Here is a 21,413-nt window from a genome sequence, read left to right as displayed (position 1 = left end):
GGAAGATGAGGACCGTCCAGAAGAGAGGGAGAGGAAGATGCCGGCCATCCAGAAAATAGAAAAAGATGAGAGCTGTCCAGAAGAGGGAAAGATGAGGGCCGTCCAAAAGAAGAGAGGGAGAGGAAGATGAGGGCCATCCAGAAGAGAGGGAGAGGAAGACAAGGGCCATCCAGAAGAAGAGAGGGATAAGAAGACAAGGGCCATCCAGTAGACAGGGAGAAATCGAGTGCCATCCAGAAGACAGGAAGAAGACGAGGGCCATCCAGAAGAGAGGGAAAGTCGAGAGCCGTCCAGAAGAAGAGAGGGAAACGAAGATGAGGGCCATCCAGAAGAAAAGAGGGAGAGGAAGACGAGGGCCATCCAGAAGAGAGGGAGAGGAAGACGAGGGCCATCCAGAAAAAGAGAGGAAGACGAGGGCCATCCAGAAAAAGAGAGGAAAACGAGGGCCGTCCAGAAGAGGGAAAGACGAGGGCCATCCAGAAGAAAAGAGGAAGACGAGGGCCATCCAGAAGAGAGGGAAAGACGAGAGCCATCCAGAAGAGAGGGAAAGACGAGAGCCATCCAGAAGAGAGGGAAAGACGAGAGCCATCCAGAAGAGAGGGAAAGATGAGAGCCATCCAGAAGAGAGGGAAAGACGAGGGCCATCCAGAAGAGGGAAAGACGAGGGCCATCCAGAAGAGAGAGGAAGACGAGGGCCGTTCAGAAGAGGGAAAGACGAGGGCCATCCAGAAGGGAGGGAGAGGAAGACAAGGGCCATCCAGAAGAAGAGAGGAAGACGAGGGCCATCCAGAAGAGAGGAAGACGAGGGCCATCCAGATGAGAGGGAGAGGAAGATGAGGGCCATCCAGATGAGAGGGAGAGGAAGATGAGGGCCGTCCAGAAGAGAGGGAGAGGAAGATGCTGGCCATCCAGAAAATAGAAAAAGATGAGAGCCGTCCAGAAGAGGGAAAGACGAGGGCCGTCCAGAAGGGAGGGAGAGGAAGACGGGGGCCGTCCAAAAGAAGAGAGGGAGAGGAAGACAAGGGCCATCTAGAAGAAGAGAGGGGGAAGACGAGGAGCATCCAGAAGAATAGAGGGAGAAGACGAGGGCCATCCAGAAGAGAGGGAAAGATGAGAGCTGTCCAGAAGAGAAGATGACGAGGGCCATCCAGAAGAGAGGGAGAAGACAAGGGCCATCTAGAAGAAGAGAGGGGGAAGACGAGGAGCATCCAGAAGAATAGAGGGAGAAGACGAGGGCCATCCAGAAGAGAGGGAAAGATGAGAGCTGTCCAGAAGAAGAGAGGAAGATGAGGGCCATCCAGAAAAAGAGAGGGAGAGGAAGACAAGGGCCATTCAGAAGAAGAGAGGGAAAGATGAGAGCCATCCAAAAGAGGGAAAGACGCGAGGGGGAAGACGAGGAGCATCCAGAAGAGAGGGAGAAAACAAGGGCCATCCAGAAGAATAGAGGGAGAAGACGAGGGCCATCCAGAAGAGAGGGAAAGACGAGAGCCGTCCAGAAGAAGGGAGGGAGAGGAAGACAAGGGCCATCCAGATGAAGAGAGGAAGATGAGGACCATCCAGAAGAAAAGAGGGAGAAGAAGACGAGGGCCATCCAGAAGAAAAGAGGGAGAAGACAAGAGCCATCCAGAAGAGAGGGAGAAGACAAGAGCCATCCAGAAGAGAGGGAGAAGACAAGGGCCATCCAGAAGAAGAGAGGGATAAGAAGACAAGGGCCATCCAGTAGACAGGGAGAAATCGAGGGCCATCCAGAAGACGAGGGCCATCCAGAAGAGAGGGAAAGTCGAGAGCCGTCCAGAAGAAGAGAGGGAAACGAAGATGAGGGCCATCCAGAAGAAAAGAGGGAGAGGAAGACGAGGGCCATCCAGAAGAGAGGGAGAGGAAGACGAGGACCATCCAGAAGAAGAGAGGAAGACAAGGGCCTTCCAGAAGAGGGAAAGACGAGGGCCATCCAGAAGGGAGGAGGAAGACAAGGGCCATCCAGAAGAAGAGAGGAAGACGAGGGCCATCCAGAAGAAGAGAGGAAGACGAGGGCCATCCAGAAGAGAGGGAAAGACGAGAGCCGTCCAGAAGAGGGAAAGACGAGGGCCATCCAGAAGGGAGGAGGAAGACAAGGGCCATCCAGAAGAAGAGAGGAAGACGAGGGCCATCCAGAAGAAGAGAGGAAGACGAGGGCCATCCAGAAGAGAGGGAAAGACGAGGGCCGTCCAGAAGAGGGAAAGACGAGGGCCGTCCAGAAGAAGGAAGGGAGAGGAAGACAAGGGCCATCCAGAAGAAGAGAGGAAGATGAGGACCATCCAGAAGAAGAGAGGAAGACAAGGGTCATCCAGAAGAAGAGAGGGAAAGATGAGTGCCACCCAGAAGAGGGAGAGGAAGTCAAGAGCCATCAAGAAGAGAGGGAGAGGAAGACGAGGGCCGTCCAGAAGAGGGAAAGACGAGAGCCGTCCAGAAGAGGGAAAGACGAGAGCCGTCCAGAAGAAGGGAGGGAGAGGAAGACAATGGCCATCCAGAAGAAGAGAGGAAGACGAGGGCCATCCAGAAGAAGAGAGGAAGATGAGGGCCATCCAGAAGAAGAGAGGAAGACGAGGGCCATCCAGAAGAGAGGGAAAGACGAGGGCCATCCAGAAGAGAGGGAAAGACGAGGGCCGTCCAGAAGAGGGAAAGATGAGGGCCGTCCAGAAGAAGGAAGGGAGTGGAAGACAAGGGCCATCCAGAAGAAGAGAGGAAGACGAGGACCATCCAGAAGAAGAGAGGAAGACAAGGGTCATCCAGAAGAAGAGAGGGAAAGATGAGTGCCATCCAGAAGAGGGAGAGAAAGTCAAGAGCCATCAAGAAGAGAGGGAGAGGAAGACGAGGGCCGTCCAGAAGAGGGAAAGACGAGAGCCGTCCAGAAGAGGGAAAGACGAGAGCCGTCCAGAAGAAGGGAGGGAGAGGAAGACAAGGGCCATCCAGAAGAAGAGAGGAAGACGAGGGCCATCCAGAAGAAGAGAGGGAAAGATGAGTGCCATCCAGAAGAGGGAGAGGAAGTCAAGAGCCATCCAGAAGAGAGGGAGAAGAAGATGAGAGCCATGCAGAAGACAAGGGCTGTCCAGAAGAGAGGGAGAGGAAGACGAGGGCCACCAAGGACAGGAAGACGAGGGCCATCTAGAAGAAGAGAGGGAGAGGAAGACAAGGGCCATCCAGAAGAGAGGAAAAGACGAGGGCCATCCTGAAGAGGGAGAGGAAGACGAGAGCCATCCAGAAAAGAGGGAGAAGACAAGGGCCATCCAGAAGAGGGGGAGGAAGACAAGGGCCAACCAGAAGAGAGGGAAAGATGAGGGCTATCCAGAAGAGAGGGAGAGGAAGATGAGGGCTATCCAGAAGAGAGGGAGAGGAAGATGAGGGCTATCCAGTAGAAGAGAGGGAAATACGAGGGCCATCCTGAAGAGGGAGAGGAAGACAAGAGCCATGCAGAAGAGAGGGAGCAGACACGGGACATCCAGAAGAGGGAGAGGAAGACGAGAGCCGTCCAGAAGAAGAGGGAGAGGAAGACTAGGGCCGTCCAGAAGAGAGGGAGAGAAAAATGAGGGCCATCCAGAAGAAGAGAGGGAGAGGAAGACGACGGCCATCTAGAAGAGAGGGAGAAGACAAGAGCCATCCAGAAGAGAGGGGTAGGAAGACAAGGGTCATCCAGAAGAAGATGGGTAAGAAGACAAGGGCCATTCAGAAGAAGAGGGGTAGGAAGATAAAGGGCATCCAGAATAAGAGAGGGAAAGACGAGTGCCATCCTGAAGAGAGAGAGGAAGATGAGAGCCATGCAGAAGAGAGGGAGCAGACACGGGCCATCCAGAAGAGGGAGAGGAAGACGAGGGCCGTCCAGAAGAAGCGGGAGAGGAAGACTAGGGCCATCCAGAAGAGGGAGAGAAAGACAAGGGCCGTCCAGAAGAAGAGAGGAAGACGAGGGCCGCCCAGAAGAGAGAAAGGAAGATGAGGGCCCTCCAGAAGAAGAGAGGGAGAGGAAGATGAGGGCCATTAAGAAGAGAGGGAGAGGAAGACGAGGACCGTCCAGAAGAGAGGGAGAGGAAGATGAAGGCCATCCAGAAAAAGGGAGGGAGAGGAAGATGAAGGCCGTCCAGAAAAAGGGAGGGAGAGGAAGATGAAGGACGTCCAGAAAAAGGGACGGAGAAGAAGACGAGGACGATCCAGGAGTAGGGAGGCATCGAGGGTAGAGAGACACTAGACCCAGCAGAATGGGGGGGATCGGGAAGGGAGGAACGCGAGACAAGAAACTGATGACATAAGAAGAAACATACAATAAAAGCAGAAAAGCAAACCTCCTCGAGGCTCATGTTTTATTCTACAGCAAGTTTATTCTACACAATTCTATATACAACTATCTACCCTTTGGTAAGATGGATAGAAATTTCCGGAACTCTGCCAACATGAAGACAGCATGGGGGGAGAGGTCGGAGTAATAACAGTCACTGGGAGGTCACAGATCTTCCTTCCAGCATTCACAGCCATACCTGCTGATGTACGGTTCTAGAAGGACAGTCAGCTGGTGACAAGGAGGCCCACTCTGTGAGGGAGTCGCGTTCCAGGACTGAGATCCAGATACCTGCATTCTGGAACTTTGTCTCCTACAAGGACACTGCTACAGGGGTTCCATCACAGTCATCTTCCAGGCTGCTCAGTGACGCCCCTTTTTGGGTGTCTGTTCTGGAGAGATCTGAGATTTGCTGCGTCTTCGGACCCGTCTCCAATGCGGTCCTCTTCTGGCATCTATGGGCAGCGGAGAGCTGTCACTGGCACTGTCGCTGGGCGTGGGGGAAGGAGATACTTGGTGGACATCAAGATGGTGGAGGACTTGCTGCATGCCGTTCATACACTGCTTGTTGTGTTGCTGCTGCTGTTCGGCCAGCAAGAGCAAGTTGGAGGCGAGTTTGTCCAGGATGGTGTTCTGCTGCTGCATGCTTTGTGACAGGGCAGCCATGCTTTCGCTGAATGACCTCTGGAAGGCTTTTACATTTTTATTTAATGCTTTCACATTGTTATTGAGGATATTGAACTTCTGGGCCATGGTCCTGCGGAAGTGGCTCTGCTCTGCATAGATCAGACTGGTATGATCTCTCAGGGTCTGCTGCCTCCGGCTGCTCACATGATCCTGCTTGAGCGATGGCGGCCCATCCCTGGTTGGCTCCTCGGGAGCTGTTTGCCCGTCTGTCTCAGCATCTGCCTCTTCTGGGAACTCTTCCGTATCCTCGTTATGGCCACTCGTTGGACAGTCCTCACCTTCTGTGTTCCCTGCCTCGTCTTCTTCTGCAAACTCATGGAAATCTGAACTCTCGTGTTCTGCAGGAAGAAGAAAAATATTGTATGAAGAGTGTTCAACTTACATTTTAATGTAGTAATATTGACCCCGCCCATTTATAACACTGCTCACCGTTACTATTATATATATACAGTGAGGAACAGAAGTATGTGAACCCCCTGCGATTCTGCAAGTTCTCCCACTTCTCCATCACGGAGGGTCTGACATTCACATTGCAGGGGATTCCCACTCTGAGGACAGAATTCAGGAGATCACATTGCAGGGGATTCCCACTCTGAGGACAGAATTCAGGAGATCACATTGCAGGGGATTCCCACTCTGAGGACAGAATTCAGGAGATCACATTGCAGGGGATTCCCACTCTGAGGACAGAATTCAGGAGATCACATTGCAGGGGATTCCCACTCTGAGGACAGAATTCAGGAGATCACATTGCAGGGGATTCCCACTCTGAGGACAGAATTCAGGAGATCACATTGCAGGGGATTCCCACTCTGAGGACAGAATTCAGGAGATCACATTGCAGGGGATTCCCACTCTGAGGACAGAATTCAGGAGATCACATTGCAGGGGATTCCCACTCTGAGGACAGAATTCAGGAGATCACATTGCAGGGGATTCCCACTCTGAGGACAGAATTCAGGAAATCACATTGTATGATTTGTAAAGAATGTATTTGTCTCGCACGGCTGAACAGAAGTATTTGAACCCCTGAGAAGCAGCAAGAATTCTGCCTCCCAAAAGACCTGTTACTGCGCCTTTATAAAGTCCCCCTCTACTCCACTCATTCATCTCACTTAGTAGCCCCTGTCTGAGCTCTATAGACACCTGTCCACCCCACAGTCAGTCAGACGCCAACTACTACCATGGGCAAGACCAAAGAACTGTCAAAAGACACCAGAGACAAAACTGTGGACCTCCACAAGGCTGGAAAGGGCTACGGGGCAATTGCCAAGCAGCTGGGTGAAAATAGATCAACTGTTGGAGCAATTGTTAGAGAATGGAAGAGGCTAAAGACGACTGTCAGTCTCCCTCGGACTGGGGCTCCATGCAAGATGTCACCTCGTGGGGTATCACTGATGAGAAGAAAGGTGAGGAATCAGCCCAGAACTACTGTCACTGTCGGTAGAACACTACGCCGTCATGGTTTCCAATCATGCATTGCACGGAAGGTTCCCCTGCTCCAGTCATCACATGTCCAGGCCCGTCTGAAGGTTCCCCTGCTCCAGTCATCACATGTCCAGGCCCGTCTGAAGGTTCCCCTACTCAAGTCATCACGTGTCCAGGCCCATCTGAAGGTTCCCCTGCTCCAGTCATCACATGTCCACGCCCGTCTGAAGGTTCCCCTGATCCAGTCATCACATGTCCGGGCCCGTCTGAAGGTTGCCAATGACCATCTGGATGATGCAGAGGAGGCATGGGAAAAAGTCATGAGGTCAGAGGAGACCAAAGTAGAACTTTTTGGTCTAAACTTCACTCATCGTGTTTGGAGGAAAAAGAAGGATGATTTGCATCCCAAGAACACCATCCCTACTGTGAAGCATGGGGGTGGTAACATCATGCTTTGGGGGTGCTTTTCTGTGAAGGGGACAGGACGACTGCACTGTATTAAGGAGAGGATGAATGGGGCCATTTATTGTGAGATTTTCAGCAACAACCTCCTTCCCTCAGTCAGAGCATTGAAGATGGGTCGTGGCTGGGTCCTCCAACATGACAACGACCCGAAGCACACAGCCAGGAGAACCAAGGAGTGGCTCCGTAAGAAGCATATCAAGGTTCTGGAGTGGCCTAGCCAGTCTCCACACCTAAATCCAATAGAACATCTTTGGAGGGAGCTGAAACTCCGTGTTGCTCAGCGACAGCCCCGAAACCTGACAGATCTAGAGGAGATGTGTGGAGGAGTCGGCCAAAATCCCTGTTGCAGTGCAAACCTGGTCAGGGAGTACAGGAAACGTCTGACCTCTGTAATTGCAGACAAAGGCTTCTGTACCAAATATTAACACTGATCTTCTCAGGGGTTCAAATACTTCTGTTCAGCCGTGCGAGACAAATACATTCTTTACAAATCATACAATGGGATTTCCTGAATTCTGTCCTCAGAGTGGGAATCCCCTGCAATGTGAATGTCAGACCCTCCATGATGGAGAAGTGGGAGAACTTGCAGAATCGCAGGGGGTTTAAATACTTCTGTTCCTCACTGTATAAAGCTACTCCATGTTATGGATTAACAAGAAAGAGACGTTCCTCATCACTACAGAAGGAGAGATGTTAATCAATATTATCATGGAAGAAGAGGATAAGGGACGTTCCTCATTATTATCATGGAAGAAGGGGATAAGGGATGTTCCTCGTTATCATGGAAGAAGGGGAGAAGGGACGTTCCTCATTATTATCACGGAAGAAGGGGAGAAGGAACTTTCCTCATTATTGTCATGGAAGAAGGGGAGAAGGGACGATCCTCATTATTATCACGGAAGAAGGGGAGAAGGGACGTTCCTCATTATTGTCATGGAAGAAGGGGAGAAGGGACGTTCCTCATTATTATCACGGAAGAAGGGTAGAAGGGGCGTTCCTCATTATTGTCATGGAAGAAGGGGATAAGGGATGTTCCTCGTTATCATGGAAGAAGGGGAGAAGAGATGTTCCTCATTATTATCACGGAAGAAGGGGAGAAGGAACTTTCCTCATTATTGTCATGGAAGAAGGGGAGAAGGGACGATCCTCATTATTATCACGGAAGAAGGGGAGAAGGGACGTTCCTCATTATTATCACGGAAGAAGGGGATAAGGGATGTTCCTCGTTATCATGGAAGAAGGGGATAAGGGATGTTCCTCGTTATCATGGAAGAAGGGGAGAAGAGATGTTCCTCATTATTATCACGGAAGAAGGGGAGAAGGAACTTTCCTCATTATTGTCATGGAAGAAGGGGAGAAGGGACGTTCCTCATTATTGTCATGGAAGAAGGGGATAAGGGACATTCCTCATTATTATCACGGAAGAAGGGGATAAGGGATGTTCCTCGTTATCATGGAAGAAGGGGAGAAGGGACGTTCCTCATTATTATCACGGAAGAAGAGGAGAAGAGACGTTCCTCATTATTATCACGGAAGAAGGGGAGAAGGGACGTTCCTCATTATTATCACGGAAAAAGGGGAGAAGAGACGTTCCTCATTATTATCACGGAAGAAGGGGAGAAGGGACGTTCCTCATTATTATCACGGAAAAAGGGGAGAAGGGACGTTCCTCATTATTATCAGGGAAGAAGGGGAGAAGGGACGTTCCTCATTATTATAATGGAAGAAGGGGAGAAGGGACGTTCCTCATTATTATCATGGAAGAAGGGGAGAAGGGACGTTCCTCATTATTATCAGGGAAGAAGGGGAGAAGGGACGTTCCTCATTATTATCACGGAAGAAGGGGAGAAGGGATGTTCCTCATTATTATAATGGAAGAAGGGGAGAAGAAACGTTCCTCATTATTATCATGGAAGAAGGGGAGAAGGGATGTTCCTCATTATTATCATGGAAGAAGGGGCGTTCCTCATTATTATAATGGAAGAAGGGGCGTTCCTCATTATTATAATGGAAGAAGGGGAGAAGGGACGTTCCTCATTATCATGGAAGAAGGGGAGAAGGGCGTTCCTCATTATTATCACGGAAGAAGGGGAGAAGGGACGTTCCTCATTATCATGGAAGAAGGGGAGAAGGGACGTTCCTCATTATTATCATGGAAGAAGGGAAGAAGGACGTTCCTCATTATTACCATGGAAGAAGGGGAGAAGGGACGTTCCTCATTATTATCATGGAAGAAGGGGAGAAGGGACGTTCCTCATTATCATGGAAGAAGGGGAGAAGGGACGTTCCTCATTATTATCACGGAAGAAGGGGAGAAGGGACGTTCCTCATTATTATCACGGAAGAAGGGGAGAAGGGGCGTTCCTCATTATTATCATGGAAGAAGGGCGTTCCTCATTATTATCATGGAAGAAGGGGAGAAGGGACGTTCCTCATTATTATCATGGAAGAAGGGCGTTCCTCATTATTATCACGGAAGAAGGGGAGAAGGGACGTTCCTCATTATTATCACGGAAGAAATGGAGAAGGGACGTTCCTCATTATCACGGAAGAAGGGGAGAAGGGACGTTCCTCATTATTATCACGGAAGAAGGGGAGAAGGGACGTTCCTCATTATTATCATGGAAGAAGGGGAGAAGGGACGTTCCTCATTATTATCATGGAAGAAGGGGAGAAGGGACGTTCCTCATTATTATCATGGAAGAAGGGGAGAAGGGACATTCCTCATTATTATAATGGAAGAAGGGGAGAAGGGCGTTCCTCATTATTATAATGGCAGAAGGGGAGAAGGGACGTTCCTCATTATTATCATGGAAGAAGGGGAGAAGGGACGTTCCTCATTATTATCATGGAAGAATGGACGATCCTCATTATTATCATGGATGAAGGGGAGAAGGGACGTTCCTCATTATTATCACGGAAGAAAGGGAGAAGGGACATTCCTCATTATTATCACGGAAGAAGGGGAGAAGAGACGTTCCTCATTATTATCACGGAAGAAGGGGAGAACGGACATTCCTCATTATTATCATGGAAGAAGAGAAGGGACGTTCCTCATTATTATCACGGAAGAAGGGGAGAAGGGACGTTCCTCATTATTATAATGGAAGAAGGGGAGAAGAAACGTTCCTCATTATTATCATGGAAGAAGGGGAGAAGGGATGTTCCTCATTATTATCATGGAAGAAGGGGCGTTCCTCATTATTATAATGGAAGAAGGGGAGAAGGGACGTTCCTCATTATCATGGAAGAAGGGAAGAAGGGACATTCCTCATTATTATCACGGAGGAAGGGGAGAAGGGACGTTCCTCATTATCATGGAAGAAGGGAAGAAGGGACGTTCCTCATTATTATCACGGAAGAAGGGGAGAAGGGATGTTCCTCGTTATCATGGAAGAAGGGGAGAAGGACGTTCCTCATTATTATCATGGAAGAAGGGGATAAGGGATGTTCCTCGTTATCATGGAAGAAGGGGAGAAGGGACGTTCCTCATTATTATCACGGAAAAAGGGGAGAAGGAACGTTCCTCATTATTATCACGGAAAAAGGGGAGAAGGGACGTTCCTCAATATTATCATGGAAGAAGGGGAGAAGGAACGTTCCTCATTATTATCCATTATTATCACGGAAGAAGGGACGTTCCTCATTATTATCATGGAAGAAGGGGAGAAGGGACGTTCCTCAATATTATCATGGAAGAAGGGGAGAAGGGACGTTCCTCATTATTATCATGGAAGAAGGCGAGAAGGGACGTTCCTCATTATTATCATGGAAGAAGGGGAGAAGGGGCGTTCCTCGTTATTATAATGGAAGAAGGGAAGAAGGAACGTTCCTCATTATTATCATGGAAGAAGGGGAGAAGGGACGTTCCTCATTATTATCATGGAAGAAGGGGCGTTCCTCATTATTATCATGGAAGAAGGGGCGTTCCTCATTATTATCATGAAAGAAGGGGCGTTCCTCATTATTATCATGGAAGAAGGGGAGAAGGGACGTTCCTCAATATTATCATGGAAGAAGGGGAGAAGGGACGTTCCTCATTATCACGGAAGAAAGGGAGAAGGGACGTTCCTCATTATTATCACGGAAGAAAGGGAGAAGGGCGTTCCTCATTATTATCATGGAAGAAGGGGAGAAGGGACGTTCCTCATTATTATCATGGAAGAAGGGGAGAAGAAACGTTCCTCATTATTATCATGGAAGAAGGGGAGAAGGGACGTTCCTCATTATTATAATGGAAGAAGGGAAGAAGGGCGTTCCTCATTATTATCATGGAAGAAGGGGAGAAGGGACGTTCCTCATTATTATCATGGAAGAAGGGGAGAAGGGACGTTTCTCATTATTATCACGGAAGAAGGGGCGTTCCTCATTATTATCATGGAAGAAGGGGAGAAGGGCGTTCCTCATTATTATCACGGAAGAAGGGAAGAAGGGCGTTCCTCATTATTATCACGGAAGAAGGGGAGAAGGGGCGTTCCTCATTATTATCATGGAAGAAGGGGAGAAGGGACGTTCCTCATTATTATCACGGAAGAAGGGGAGAAGGGACGTTCCTCATTATTATCATGGAAGAAGGGGAGAAGGGACGTTCCTCATTATTATCATGGAAGAAGAGGAGAAGGGACGTTCCTCATTATTATCATGGAAGAAGGGGAGAAGGGGCGTTCCTCATTATTATCATGGAAGAAGGGGAGAAGGGACGTTCCTCATTATTATCATGGAAGAAGGGGAGAAGGGATGTTCCTCATTATTATCAAGGAAGAAGGGACGTTCCTCATTATTATCACGGAAGAAGGGGAGAAGGGACATTCCTCATTATTATCATGGAAGAAGGGGAGAAGGGACGTTCCTCATTATTATCATGGAAGAAGGGGAGAAGGGACGTTCCTCATTATTATCATGGAAGAAGGGGAGAAGGGACGTTCCTCATTATTATCACTGAAGAAGGGGAGAAGGACGTTCCTCATTATTATCATGGAAGAAGGGGAGAAGGGATGTTCCTCATTATTATCACGGAAGAAGGGGAGAAGGACGTTCCTCATTATTATCATGGAAGAAGAGGAGAAGGGACGTTCCTCATTATTATCATGGAAGAAGGGAAGAAGGACGTTCCTCATTATTATCATGGAAGAAGGGGAGAAGGGATGTTCCTCATTATTATCATGGAAGAAGGGGAGAAGGGACGTTCCTCATTATTATTATGGAAGAAGGGGAGAAGGGACGTTCCTCATTATTATCATGGAAGAAGGGGAGAAGGGATGTTCCTCATTATTATCACGGAAGAAGAGGAGAAGGGACGTTCCTCATTATTATCATGGAAGAAGGGGAGAAGGGACGTTCCTCATTATTATAATGGAAGAAGGGGAGAAGGGACGTTCCTCATTATTATCATGGAAGAAGGGGAGAAGGGACGTTCCTCATTATTATCATGGAAGAAGGGGAGAAGGGACGTTCCTCATTATTATCATGGAAGAAGGGGAGAAGGGGCGTTCCTCATTATTATCATGGAAGAAGGGGAGAAGGGACGTTTCTCATTATTATCACGGAAGAAGGGAAGAAGGACGTTCCTCATTATTATCATGGAAGAAGGGGAGAAGGGACGTTCCTCATTATTATCATGGAAGAAGGGGAGAAGGGACGTTCCTCATTATTATCACGGAAGAAGGGGAGAAGGGACGTTCCTCATTATCATGGAAGAAGGGAAGAAGGACGTTCCTCATTATTATCATGGAAGAAGGGGAGAAGGGACGTTCCTCATTATTATCATGGAAGAAGAGGAGAAGGGGCGTTCCTCGTTATCACGGAAGAAGGGAAGAAGGACGTTCCTCATTATTATCATGGAAGAAGGGGAGAAGGGACGTTCCTCATTATTATCACGGAAGAAGGGGAGAAGGGACGTTCCTCATTATTATCACGGAAGAAGGGGAGAAGGGACGTTCCTCATTATTATCACGGAAGAAGGGGAGAAGGGACGTTCCTCATTATTATCACGGAAGAAGGGGAGAAGGGACGTTCCTCATTATCATGGAAGAAGGGAAGAAGGACGTTCCTCATTATTATCATGGAAGAAGGGGATAAGGGATGTTCCTCGTTATCATGGAAGAAGGGGAGAAGGGACGTTCCTCATTATTATCATGGAAGAAGAGGAGAAGGGGCGTTCCTCGTTATCACGGAAGAAGGGAAGAAGGACGTTCCTCATTATTATCATGGAAGAAGGGGAGAAGGGACGTTCCTCGTTATTATGGAGGAAGGGGCGTACTAGGACCTCATCGTGGGTGACACACAAGGTACATATGGTGGGTGATGTAGGACAAGGACCAGAATGTGGGTAACATAGTACAAGGACCAGATGGTAGAGGACGTAGGACAAGAACCGGATGGTGGGTGACATAGGACAAGGACCAGGTGGTGGGTGACGTAGGATGGTGGGTGACGTAGGACAAGGTCTGGATGGTAGAGGACGTAGGACAAGAACCGGATGGTGGGCGACGTAGGACAAGGACCAGGTGGTGGGTGGCGTAGGACAAGGTCCAGATGGTAGGGGACGTAGGACATGGACCGGGTGGTGGGCGACGTAGGATGGTGGGTGACGTAGGACAAGGTCCGGATCGTGGGTGATGTAGGACAAGGACCGGATGGTGGGTGATGTAGGACAAGGACCGGATGGTGGGTGACGTAGGACAAGGACCGGATGGTGGGTGACGTAGGACAAGGACCGGATGGTGGGTGACGTAGGACAAGGACCAGGTGGTGGGTGACGTAGGACAATGTCCGGATGGTAGGGGACGTTGGATACGGACAGGGTGGTGGGTGACGTAGGACAAGGTCCGGATGGTGGGTGACGTAGAACAAGGGCCGGATGGTGGGTGACGTAGGACAAGGGCCGGATGGTGGGTGACGTAGGACAAGGGCCGGATGGTGGGTGACGTAGGACAAGGGCCGGATGGTGGGTGACGTAGGACAAGGGCCGGATGGTGGGTGACGTAGGACAAGGACCGGATGGTGGGTGATGTAGGACAAGAACCGGATGGTGGGTGACGTAGGACAAGGACCAGGTGGTGCTTGACGTAGGACAAGGTCCGGATGGTAGATGACGTAGGATACGGACTGGGTGGTGGGTGACGTAGGATGGTGGGGGACGTAGGACAAGGTCCGCATCGTGGGTGATGTAGGACAAGGACTAGATGGTGGATGACGTAGGACAAGGACTGGATGGTGGGGGACGTAGGACAAGGACTAGATGGTGGATGACGTAGGACAAGGACTGGATGGTGGGGGACGTAGGACAAGGACCGGATGGTGGGTGATGTAGGACAAGAACCGGATGGTGGGTGACGTAGGACAAGGACCAGGTGGTGCTTGACGTAGGACAAGGTCCGGATGGTAGATGACGTAGGATACGGACTGGGTGGTGGGTGACGTAGGATGGTGGGGGACGTAGGACAAGGTCCGCATCGTGGGTGATCTAGGAGAAGGACTAGATGGTGGATGACGTAGGACAAGGACTGGATGGTGGGGGACGTAGGACAACGTCCGCATCGTGGGTGATCTAGGAGAAGGACTAGATGGTGGATGACGTAGGACAAGGACTGGATGGTGGGGGACGTAGGACAAGGACCGGATGGTGGGTGACAGAGGACAGTTGAACAGCAGCCCAATAGACTTTCCCCCAATATCACGGTACCACCCACCAGTCACTCGTCCTGAGTCAGTGGTGCCGGGTACCCCGGGGGCGACATCGGTGGCGATTATTTTCTCCATCACTCGTTCATACGGCCAGAAGGAGATGTGGAGCCGGGAGGCACCTCCGGACGTTCGGCGGTGTTTGTCGATTCTGCTCAGCTTCTCCTTCACTTTGCGCTTTATATCTGCAAACCTCTTCTTGCAGTTCTGCACGGAGCGCGGACAAGCGGAGACAGCATTGACGGCGGACGTGATCTCCCTCCACAGGGTGTTCTTGGCTACCGTGGAATGTCGGGCCGCCAACCTGCCGAACAGCTTCTCATAGTGTGGCATCACGCTCCTTATCAGGACATCGTTCTCCTCGTCCGAAAATCGGATGTTCCGCTGACGCTCCCGCTCCGCCCCTTGCTGTGATTGGCTGGAGTCATCAGGAAGAAGATCTGGGGAAAATGGAAAGGCAGAAAAAGTGGAATTTTGTATTTCCCATGAAATTTCTTGAGATTCAACGAGACAGAAATTCAGAGACTGTTGGGTTACATACGCCGCCGGAAGGTTATGATCAGCCCAGTATAACTCCGCCTACTATCAGAATTCCCAGCCTGACTCCCCCCGACTCGCAGCATAACTCCCCCCCGACCCCCAGCATAACTCCCCCCCGACCCCCAGCATAACTCCCCCCCGACTCGCAGCATAACTCCCCCCCGACTCGCAGCATAACTCCCCCCCGACTTGCAGCATAACTCCCCCCCGACCCCCAGCATAACTCCCCCCCGACCCCCAGCATAACTCCCCCCCGACTCCCGACATGACTACCCCCCCCCCCCCCGACTCCCAGCATAACTCCCCCCCAACTCCACGGCATAACTCTCCACCCCCCGAATCCCAGCATAACTCCTCCCCAACTTCTGGCATCCCTCCCCCCCGACTCCCAGCACGACTCCCCCCGACTCGCAGCATAACTTCCCCCCGACTCCCAGCATAACTCCCCCCCCTGACTCACAGCATAACTCCCCCCCTGACTCCCAGCATAACTCCCCCCCCCCCGACTCCCAGCATAACTCCCCCCCCCCCCGACTCCCAGCATAACTCCCCCCCCGACTCCCAGCATAACTCCCCCCCCCGACTCCCAGCATAACTCCCGACTCCCAGCATAACTCCCCCCGACTCCCAGCATAACTCCCCCCCCCCCGACTCCCAGCATAACTCCCGACTCCCAGCATAACTCCCCCCCCCGAGTCCCAGCATAACTCCTCCCCCCGACTCCCAGCATAACTCCCCCTGACTTCTGCTGACACTTCATCTCTCCAAGTGAAGCTCGTACCTCGGTACAGACAGCGATCCGGAGGAAGTTTGTGGAGTGTCGGGAGAACTGAATTTAGATCTATGAAGTCATGGGGAATCATCCAGAGGTGGGGGGGGAGGGGGGGGTGTTTACGGACATCAGATTCAACCAGGAAATGAAATGGGAAATCTAACAACCCAATCATACAGCAGCAGCTATGAGTTCCAGACATTAGTTTACAGAGAACCTTTGGCAGGCCAGTGTCAGGGCCAGGGCAGCATACAAACCAGGGCCTGCAGGAGAACCCAGAACCCCTCTGAAGGCCTCAGCCCACTCAACTAAGGTTTGATAGGCCAGTGTCATGGCCAGGGCAGTATACAAACCAGGGCCTGCCAGAGAACCTGGATCTCTTCTGAAGGTCTCAGCCCAACCATGAAGGTTTGATAGACCAAGGCAGTATACAAACCAGGGCATGTCAGAGAACCCAGAACCCCTCTGAAGGCCTCAGCCCACTCAACTAAGGTTTGATAGGCCAGTGTCATGACCAGGGCAGCATACAAACCAGGGCCTGCCAGAGAACCTGGATCTCTTCTGAAGGTCTCAGCCCAACCATGAAGGTTTGATAGACCAAGGCAGTATACAAACCAGGGCATGTCAGAGAACCCAGAACCCCTCTGAAGGCCTCAGCCCACTCAACTAAGGTTTGATAGGCCAGTGTCATGGCCAGGGCAGTATACAAACCAGGGCCTGCCAGAGAACCTGGATCTCTTCTGAAGGCTTCAGCCAAACCATTAAAGGTTTGCTAGACCAGTGCAGTATACAAACTAGGGCATGTCAAAAAACCCAGAATCCCTCTGAAGGTCTCAGCCCACTCAGCTAAGGTTTGGTAGACCAGTATCATGGCCAGGGCAGTTTACAAATCAGGGCCAGCCAGAGAACCCGGATCTCTTCTGAAGGCCTCAGCCCAACCATTGAAGGTTTTGGTAGACCAGTGTCATGACCAGGGCAGTATACAAATCAGGGCCTGCCAGACAACCTGGATCTCTTCTGAAGGTCTCAGCCCAACCATGAAGGTTTGCTAGACCAGTGCAGTATACAAACCAGGGCATGTCAGAGAACCCAGAACCCCTCTGAAGGCCTCAGCCCACTCAGCTAAGGTTTGGTACCCCAGTGTCATGACCAGGGCAGTTTACAAATCAGGGCCAGCCAGAGAACCCGGATCCCTTCTGAAGACCTCAGCCCACTCAATGAGGTTTTACTAGACCAGTGTCATGGCCAGGGCAGTATACAAAGCAGGGCTTTCCAGAGAACCCAGATCCTTTCTGAAGGTCTCTGCCCAACCACTGAGGGTTTAGTAGACCAGTGTCATGACCAGGGCAGTACACAAAGCAGGGCCTGCCAGAGAACCCAGATCCTTTCTGAAGGTCTCAGCCCAACCATTGAAGGTTTTGGTAGACCAGGGCAGTATACAAAGCAGGGCCTGCAAGAGAACCTGGATCTTTTCTGAAGGCCTCAGCCCAATCATTGAAGGTTTAGGTAGACCAGTGTCATGACCAGGGCAGTTTACAAAGCAGGGCCTGCCAGAGAACCTGGATCTCTTCTGAAGGTCTCAGTCCAATCATTGAAGGTTTAGGTAGACCAGTGTCATGACCAGGGCAGTACACAAAGCAGGGCCTGCCAGAGAACCTGGATCTCTTCTGAAGGTCTCAGCCCAACCACTGAGGGTTTAGTAGACCAGTGTCATAACCAGGGCAGTATACAAAGCAGGGCCTGCCAGAGAACCCAGATCCTTTCTGAAGGTCTCAGTCCAATCATTGAAGGTTTAGGTAGACCAGTGTCATGACCAGGGCAGTTTACAAAGCAGGGCCTGCCAGAGAACCTGGATCTCTTCTGAAGGTCTCAGCCCAACCACTGAGGGTTTAGGTAGACCAGTGTCATGACCAGGGCAGTTTACAAAGCAGGGCCTGCCAGAGAACCTGGATCTCTTCTGAAGGTCTCAGTCCAATCATTGAAGGTTTAGGTAGACCAGTGTCATGACCAGGGCAGTACACAAAGCAGGGCCTGCCAGAGAACCTGGATCTCTTCTGAAGGTCTCAGTCCAATCATTGAAGGTTTAGGTAGACCAGTGTCATGACCAGGGCAGTACACAAAGCAGGGCCTGCCAGAGAACCTGGATCTCTTCTGAAGGTCTCAGCCCAACCACTGAGGGTTTAGTAGACCAGTGTCATGACCAGGGCAGTACACAAAGCAGGGCCTGCCAGAGAACCCGGATCTCTTCTGAAGGTCTCAGTCCAATCATTGAAGGTTTAGGTAGACCAGTGTCATGACCAGGGCAGTTTACAAAGCAGGGCCTGCCAGAGAACCTGGATCTCTTCTGAAGGTCTCAGCCCAACCACTGAGGGTTTAGTAGACCAGTGTCATGACCAGGGCAGTTTACAAAGCTGGACCTGTCAGAGAAAACTGGATTCTAGAAAGGGCCTCCAATCACTTGTCAATGGGGCCCTTAGACACGACCGCATACTGCACAAGAATAGACAATGCTTTGCTAACACAGGATACTGATGGATTGAAGGAGAGACAACAGACTTTCTAACAAAGTCCTCCTTGATGGATACATGGCATCTCGCTGTTTTGGAGGGGTGAAAAGCTTTTCCAACCTCAATAAAGGGTGACAGGGAACAGCGGGTGCACCAGAAAGGTCTTTGCGGTCTTGGAGACCCTAAAAGGAGCCTAGGCTGGGGATAGTACTGATGGAAGCTGCAGGCTGATCTTCAAGTTTTGTGGTTTGAACCACCTTCATAGAAACCAGGTCAGGTTTCAGAGAAATGGCCGAGGTCCAGGTCTGGTCTCCCAAGATGGGGATGTGCCAAAGGAGAGAGTTGTGTATAGAGATCCGCCCAAAACACCAAACAGAGGAATCTCAAAAAACAAAATATAGAAACAATGTCAGACTGACCACAGCAAAGATGTCCATCCTCTGGAAGAAAGCATTCCGGGAGTGGGAGGGCTTATACCAGGCTGGCACTGTTACTGGTGTCCAAACCCCCACTAGGCAGCAGTATAACCCAACAGTCCCTGAACTGCGGTGTCCCTCAATGCACTACCCATTCCTCTGGTCTCACCGGCGTCAGCGTTCAGCTCCAGGTCCCAGGAGTCCTCCTCCGGCTCATTCTTCACAACGATGTTCAGGTGAGAGTCTGAGACACTGGAGGAGTATGAAGGCAGACCTATCAGAGGAGAGAAAGGAGCAGTCACTACGAGGACCTGTCATGTCACCCCATCCCCCCCAATCTACGTCAAAGATGGAGGTCACTACAAGGACCTGTCATGTCACCCCATCCCACTCTCCCATCCCCCCCAATCTACTCCAAAGGATGGAGGTCACTACGAGGACCTGTCATGTCACCCCATCCCACTCTCCCATCCCCCCCAATCTACATCAAAGATGGAGGTCACTACGAGGACCTGTCACGTCACCCCATCCCACTCTCCCATCCCCCCCAATCTACTCCAAAGGATGGAGGTCACTACGAGGACCTGTCATGTCACCCCATCCCACTCTCCCATCCCCCCCAATCTACTCCAAAGGATGGAGGTCACTACGAGGACCTGTCATGTCACCCCATCCCACTCTCCCATCCCCCCAATCTACTCCAAAGGATGAGGGTCACTACAAGGACCTGTCACGTCACCCCATCCCACTCTCCAATCCACCCAATCTACTCCACAGGATGAGGGTCACTACAAGGACCTGTCATATCACCCCATCCCACTCTCCCATCCCCCCCAATCTACTATACAGGATGGAGGTCACTACGAGGACCTGTCATGTCACCCCATCCCACTCTCCCATCCCCCCAATCTACTCCACAGGATGGAGGTCACTACGAGGACCTGTCATGTCACCCCATCCCACTCTCCCATCCCCCCAATCTACTCCACAGGATGGAGGTCACTACGAGGACCTGTCACGTCACCCCATCCCACTCTCCCATCCCCCCCAATCTACTATACAGGATGGAGGTCACTACGAGGACCTGTCATGTCACCCCATCCCACTCTCCCATCCCCCCCAATCTACTATACAGGATGGAGGTCACTACGAGGACCTGTCACGTCACCCCATCCCACTCTCCCATCCCCCCAATCTACTCCAAAGGATGGGGGTCACTACGAGGACCTGTCACATCACCCCATCCCACTCTCCAATCCACCCAATCTACTCCACAGGATGGAGGTCACTACGAGGACCTGTCATGTCACCCCATCCCACTCTCCCATCCCCCCAATCTACTCCAAAGGATGGGGGTCACTACGAGGACCTGTCACATCACCCCATCCCACTCTCCAATCCACCCAATCTACTCCACAGGATGGAGGTCACTTAGAGGACTTGTCATGTCACCCCATCCAACTCTCCCATCCCCCCCATCTACTCCACAAGATGGAGGTCACTACGAGGACCTGTCATGTCACCCCATCCAACTCTCCCATCCCCCCAATATAGTCCACAGGATGGAGGTCACCTGGACCTGTCTCTCTCTCACCGCTCTTTGTTTTCTCCGATTTCTCCCGCTGACACTTCCTCTGAGCACTCCGCTCAGCCCCCGATGGAAGCTTCACTGCATTCTCAGGAGCACCGGTATAACGGCCTAAGAGGAAAGAACTCTGATCACCACATAATACATCACCCCCAACTGGCCAAGATACATCCCCAACCAAGGACCCTCCTCCTGTATACACCCCCAACTGGCCTAGATACATCCCCAACCAACCAATGATCCCCCCTCTTGTATACATCACCCCAAACTGGCCTAGATACACCCCCACACAACCAATGATCCCCCCTCCTGTATACATCACCCCCAACTGGCCTAGATACATCCCCAACCAAGGACCCCCCTCCTGTATACATCACCCCCAACTGGCCTAGATACACCCCCAACCAACCAAGTACCCCCCTTCTGTATACATCACCCGCAACTGGCCTAGATACCCCCCAACCAACCAAGGAATCCCCTCCTGTATACATCACCCCCAACTGGCCTAGATACACCCCCAACCAAGGACCCCCCTCCTGTATACATCACCCCCAACTGGTCTAGATACACCCCCAACCAACCAAGGACCCCCCTCCTGTATACATCAGACCAACTGGCCTAGATACACCCCCAACCAACCAAGGAACCCCCTCCTGTATACATCACCCCCAACTGGCCTAGATACACCCCCAACCAAGGACCCCCCTCCTGTATACATCACCAACTGGTATAGATACACCCCCAACCAACCAAGGACCCCCCTCCTGTATACATCAGACCAACTGGCCTAGAAACACCCCCAACCAACCAAGGACCCCCCTCCTGTATACATCAGACCAAGTGGCCTAGATACACCCCCATCTAATGTCCCCCCTCCTGTATACATCACCCCCCTCCTGCATAAATCACTAACAAGCCTAGATACACTCCCTTCATACAGAATTGTGCCAAAGTATTAGGCAGATGTGGAGAAATGATGTAAAAGAATACTTTCAGAAATCTATATTTAAAAGTTTATTTTTTA

The 21,413-nt window shown here is 51.1% G+C and overlaps 1 protein-coding gene across 2 annotated transcripts in view; it reads right to left on the bottom strand.

Annotated features, from left to right (window-relative positions):
* Nucleotides 1-4,297: 4,297 nt before the first annotated feature.
* LOC149461815 (uncharacterized) overlaps nt 4,298-21,413 on the bottom strand; it is a 38,658-nt gene continuing 21,542 nt past the window's right edge. For both annotated transcript variants that reach the window (XM_089677618.1, XM_089677619.1), the window contains exons 3-6: nt 20,396-20,500; nt 18,971-19,075; nt 14,575-15,006; nt 4,298-5,328 (exon numbers count right to left, since the gene is read on the bottom strand). In XM_089677618.1, coding sequence (XP_089533744.1) covers nt 4,667-5,328; nt 14,575-15,006; nt 18,971-19,075; nt 20,396-20,500 — 1,304 coding nt within the window. In that variant the 3' untranslated portion in view covers nt 4,298-4,666. The remainder of the gene's footprint in view (nt 5,329-14,574; nt 15,007-18,970; nt 19,076-20,395; nt 20,501-21,413) is intronic.

The sequence above is a fragment of the Staurois parvus genome, unplaced genomic scaffold, assembly GCF_062004578.1.
Source record: "Staurois parvus isolate SC_StPar_1 unplaced genomic scaffold, SC_StPar_1.0 ptg000191l, whole genome shotgun sequence".
NCBI classification, from domain to species: Eukaryota; Metazoa; Chordata; class Amphibia; order Anura; family Ranidae; genus Staurois; species Staurois parvus.
This window is presented reverse-complemented; position numbering and strand designations above follow the sequence as displayed.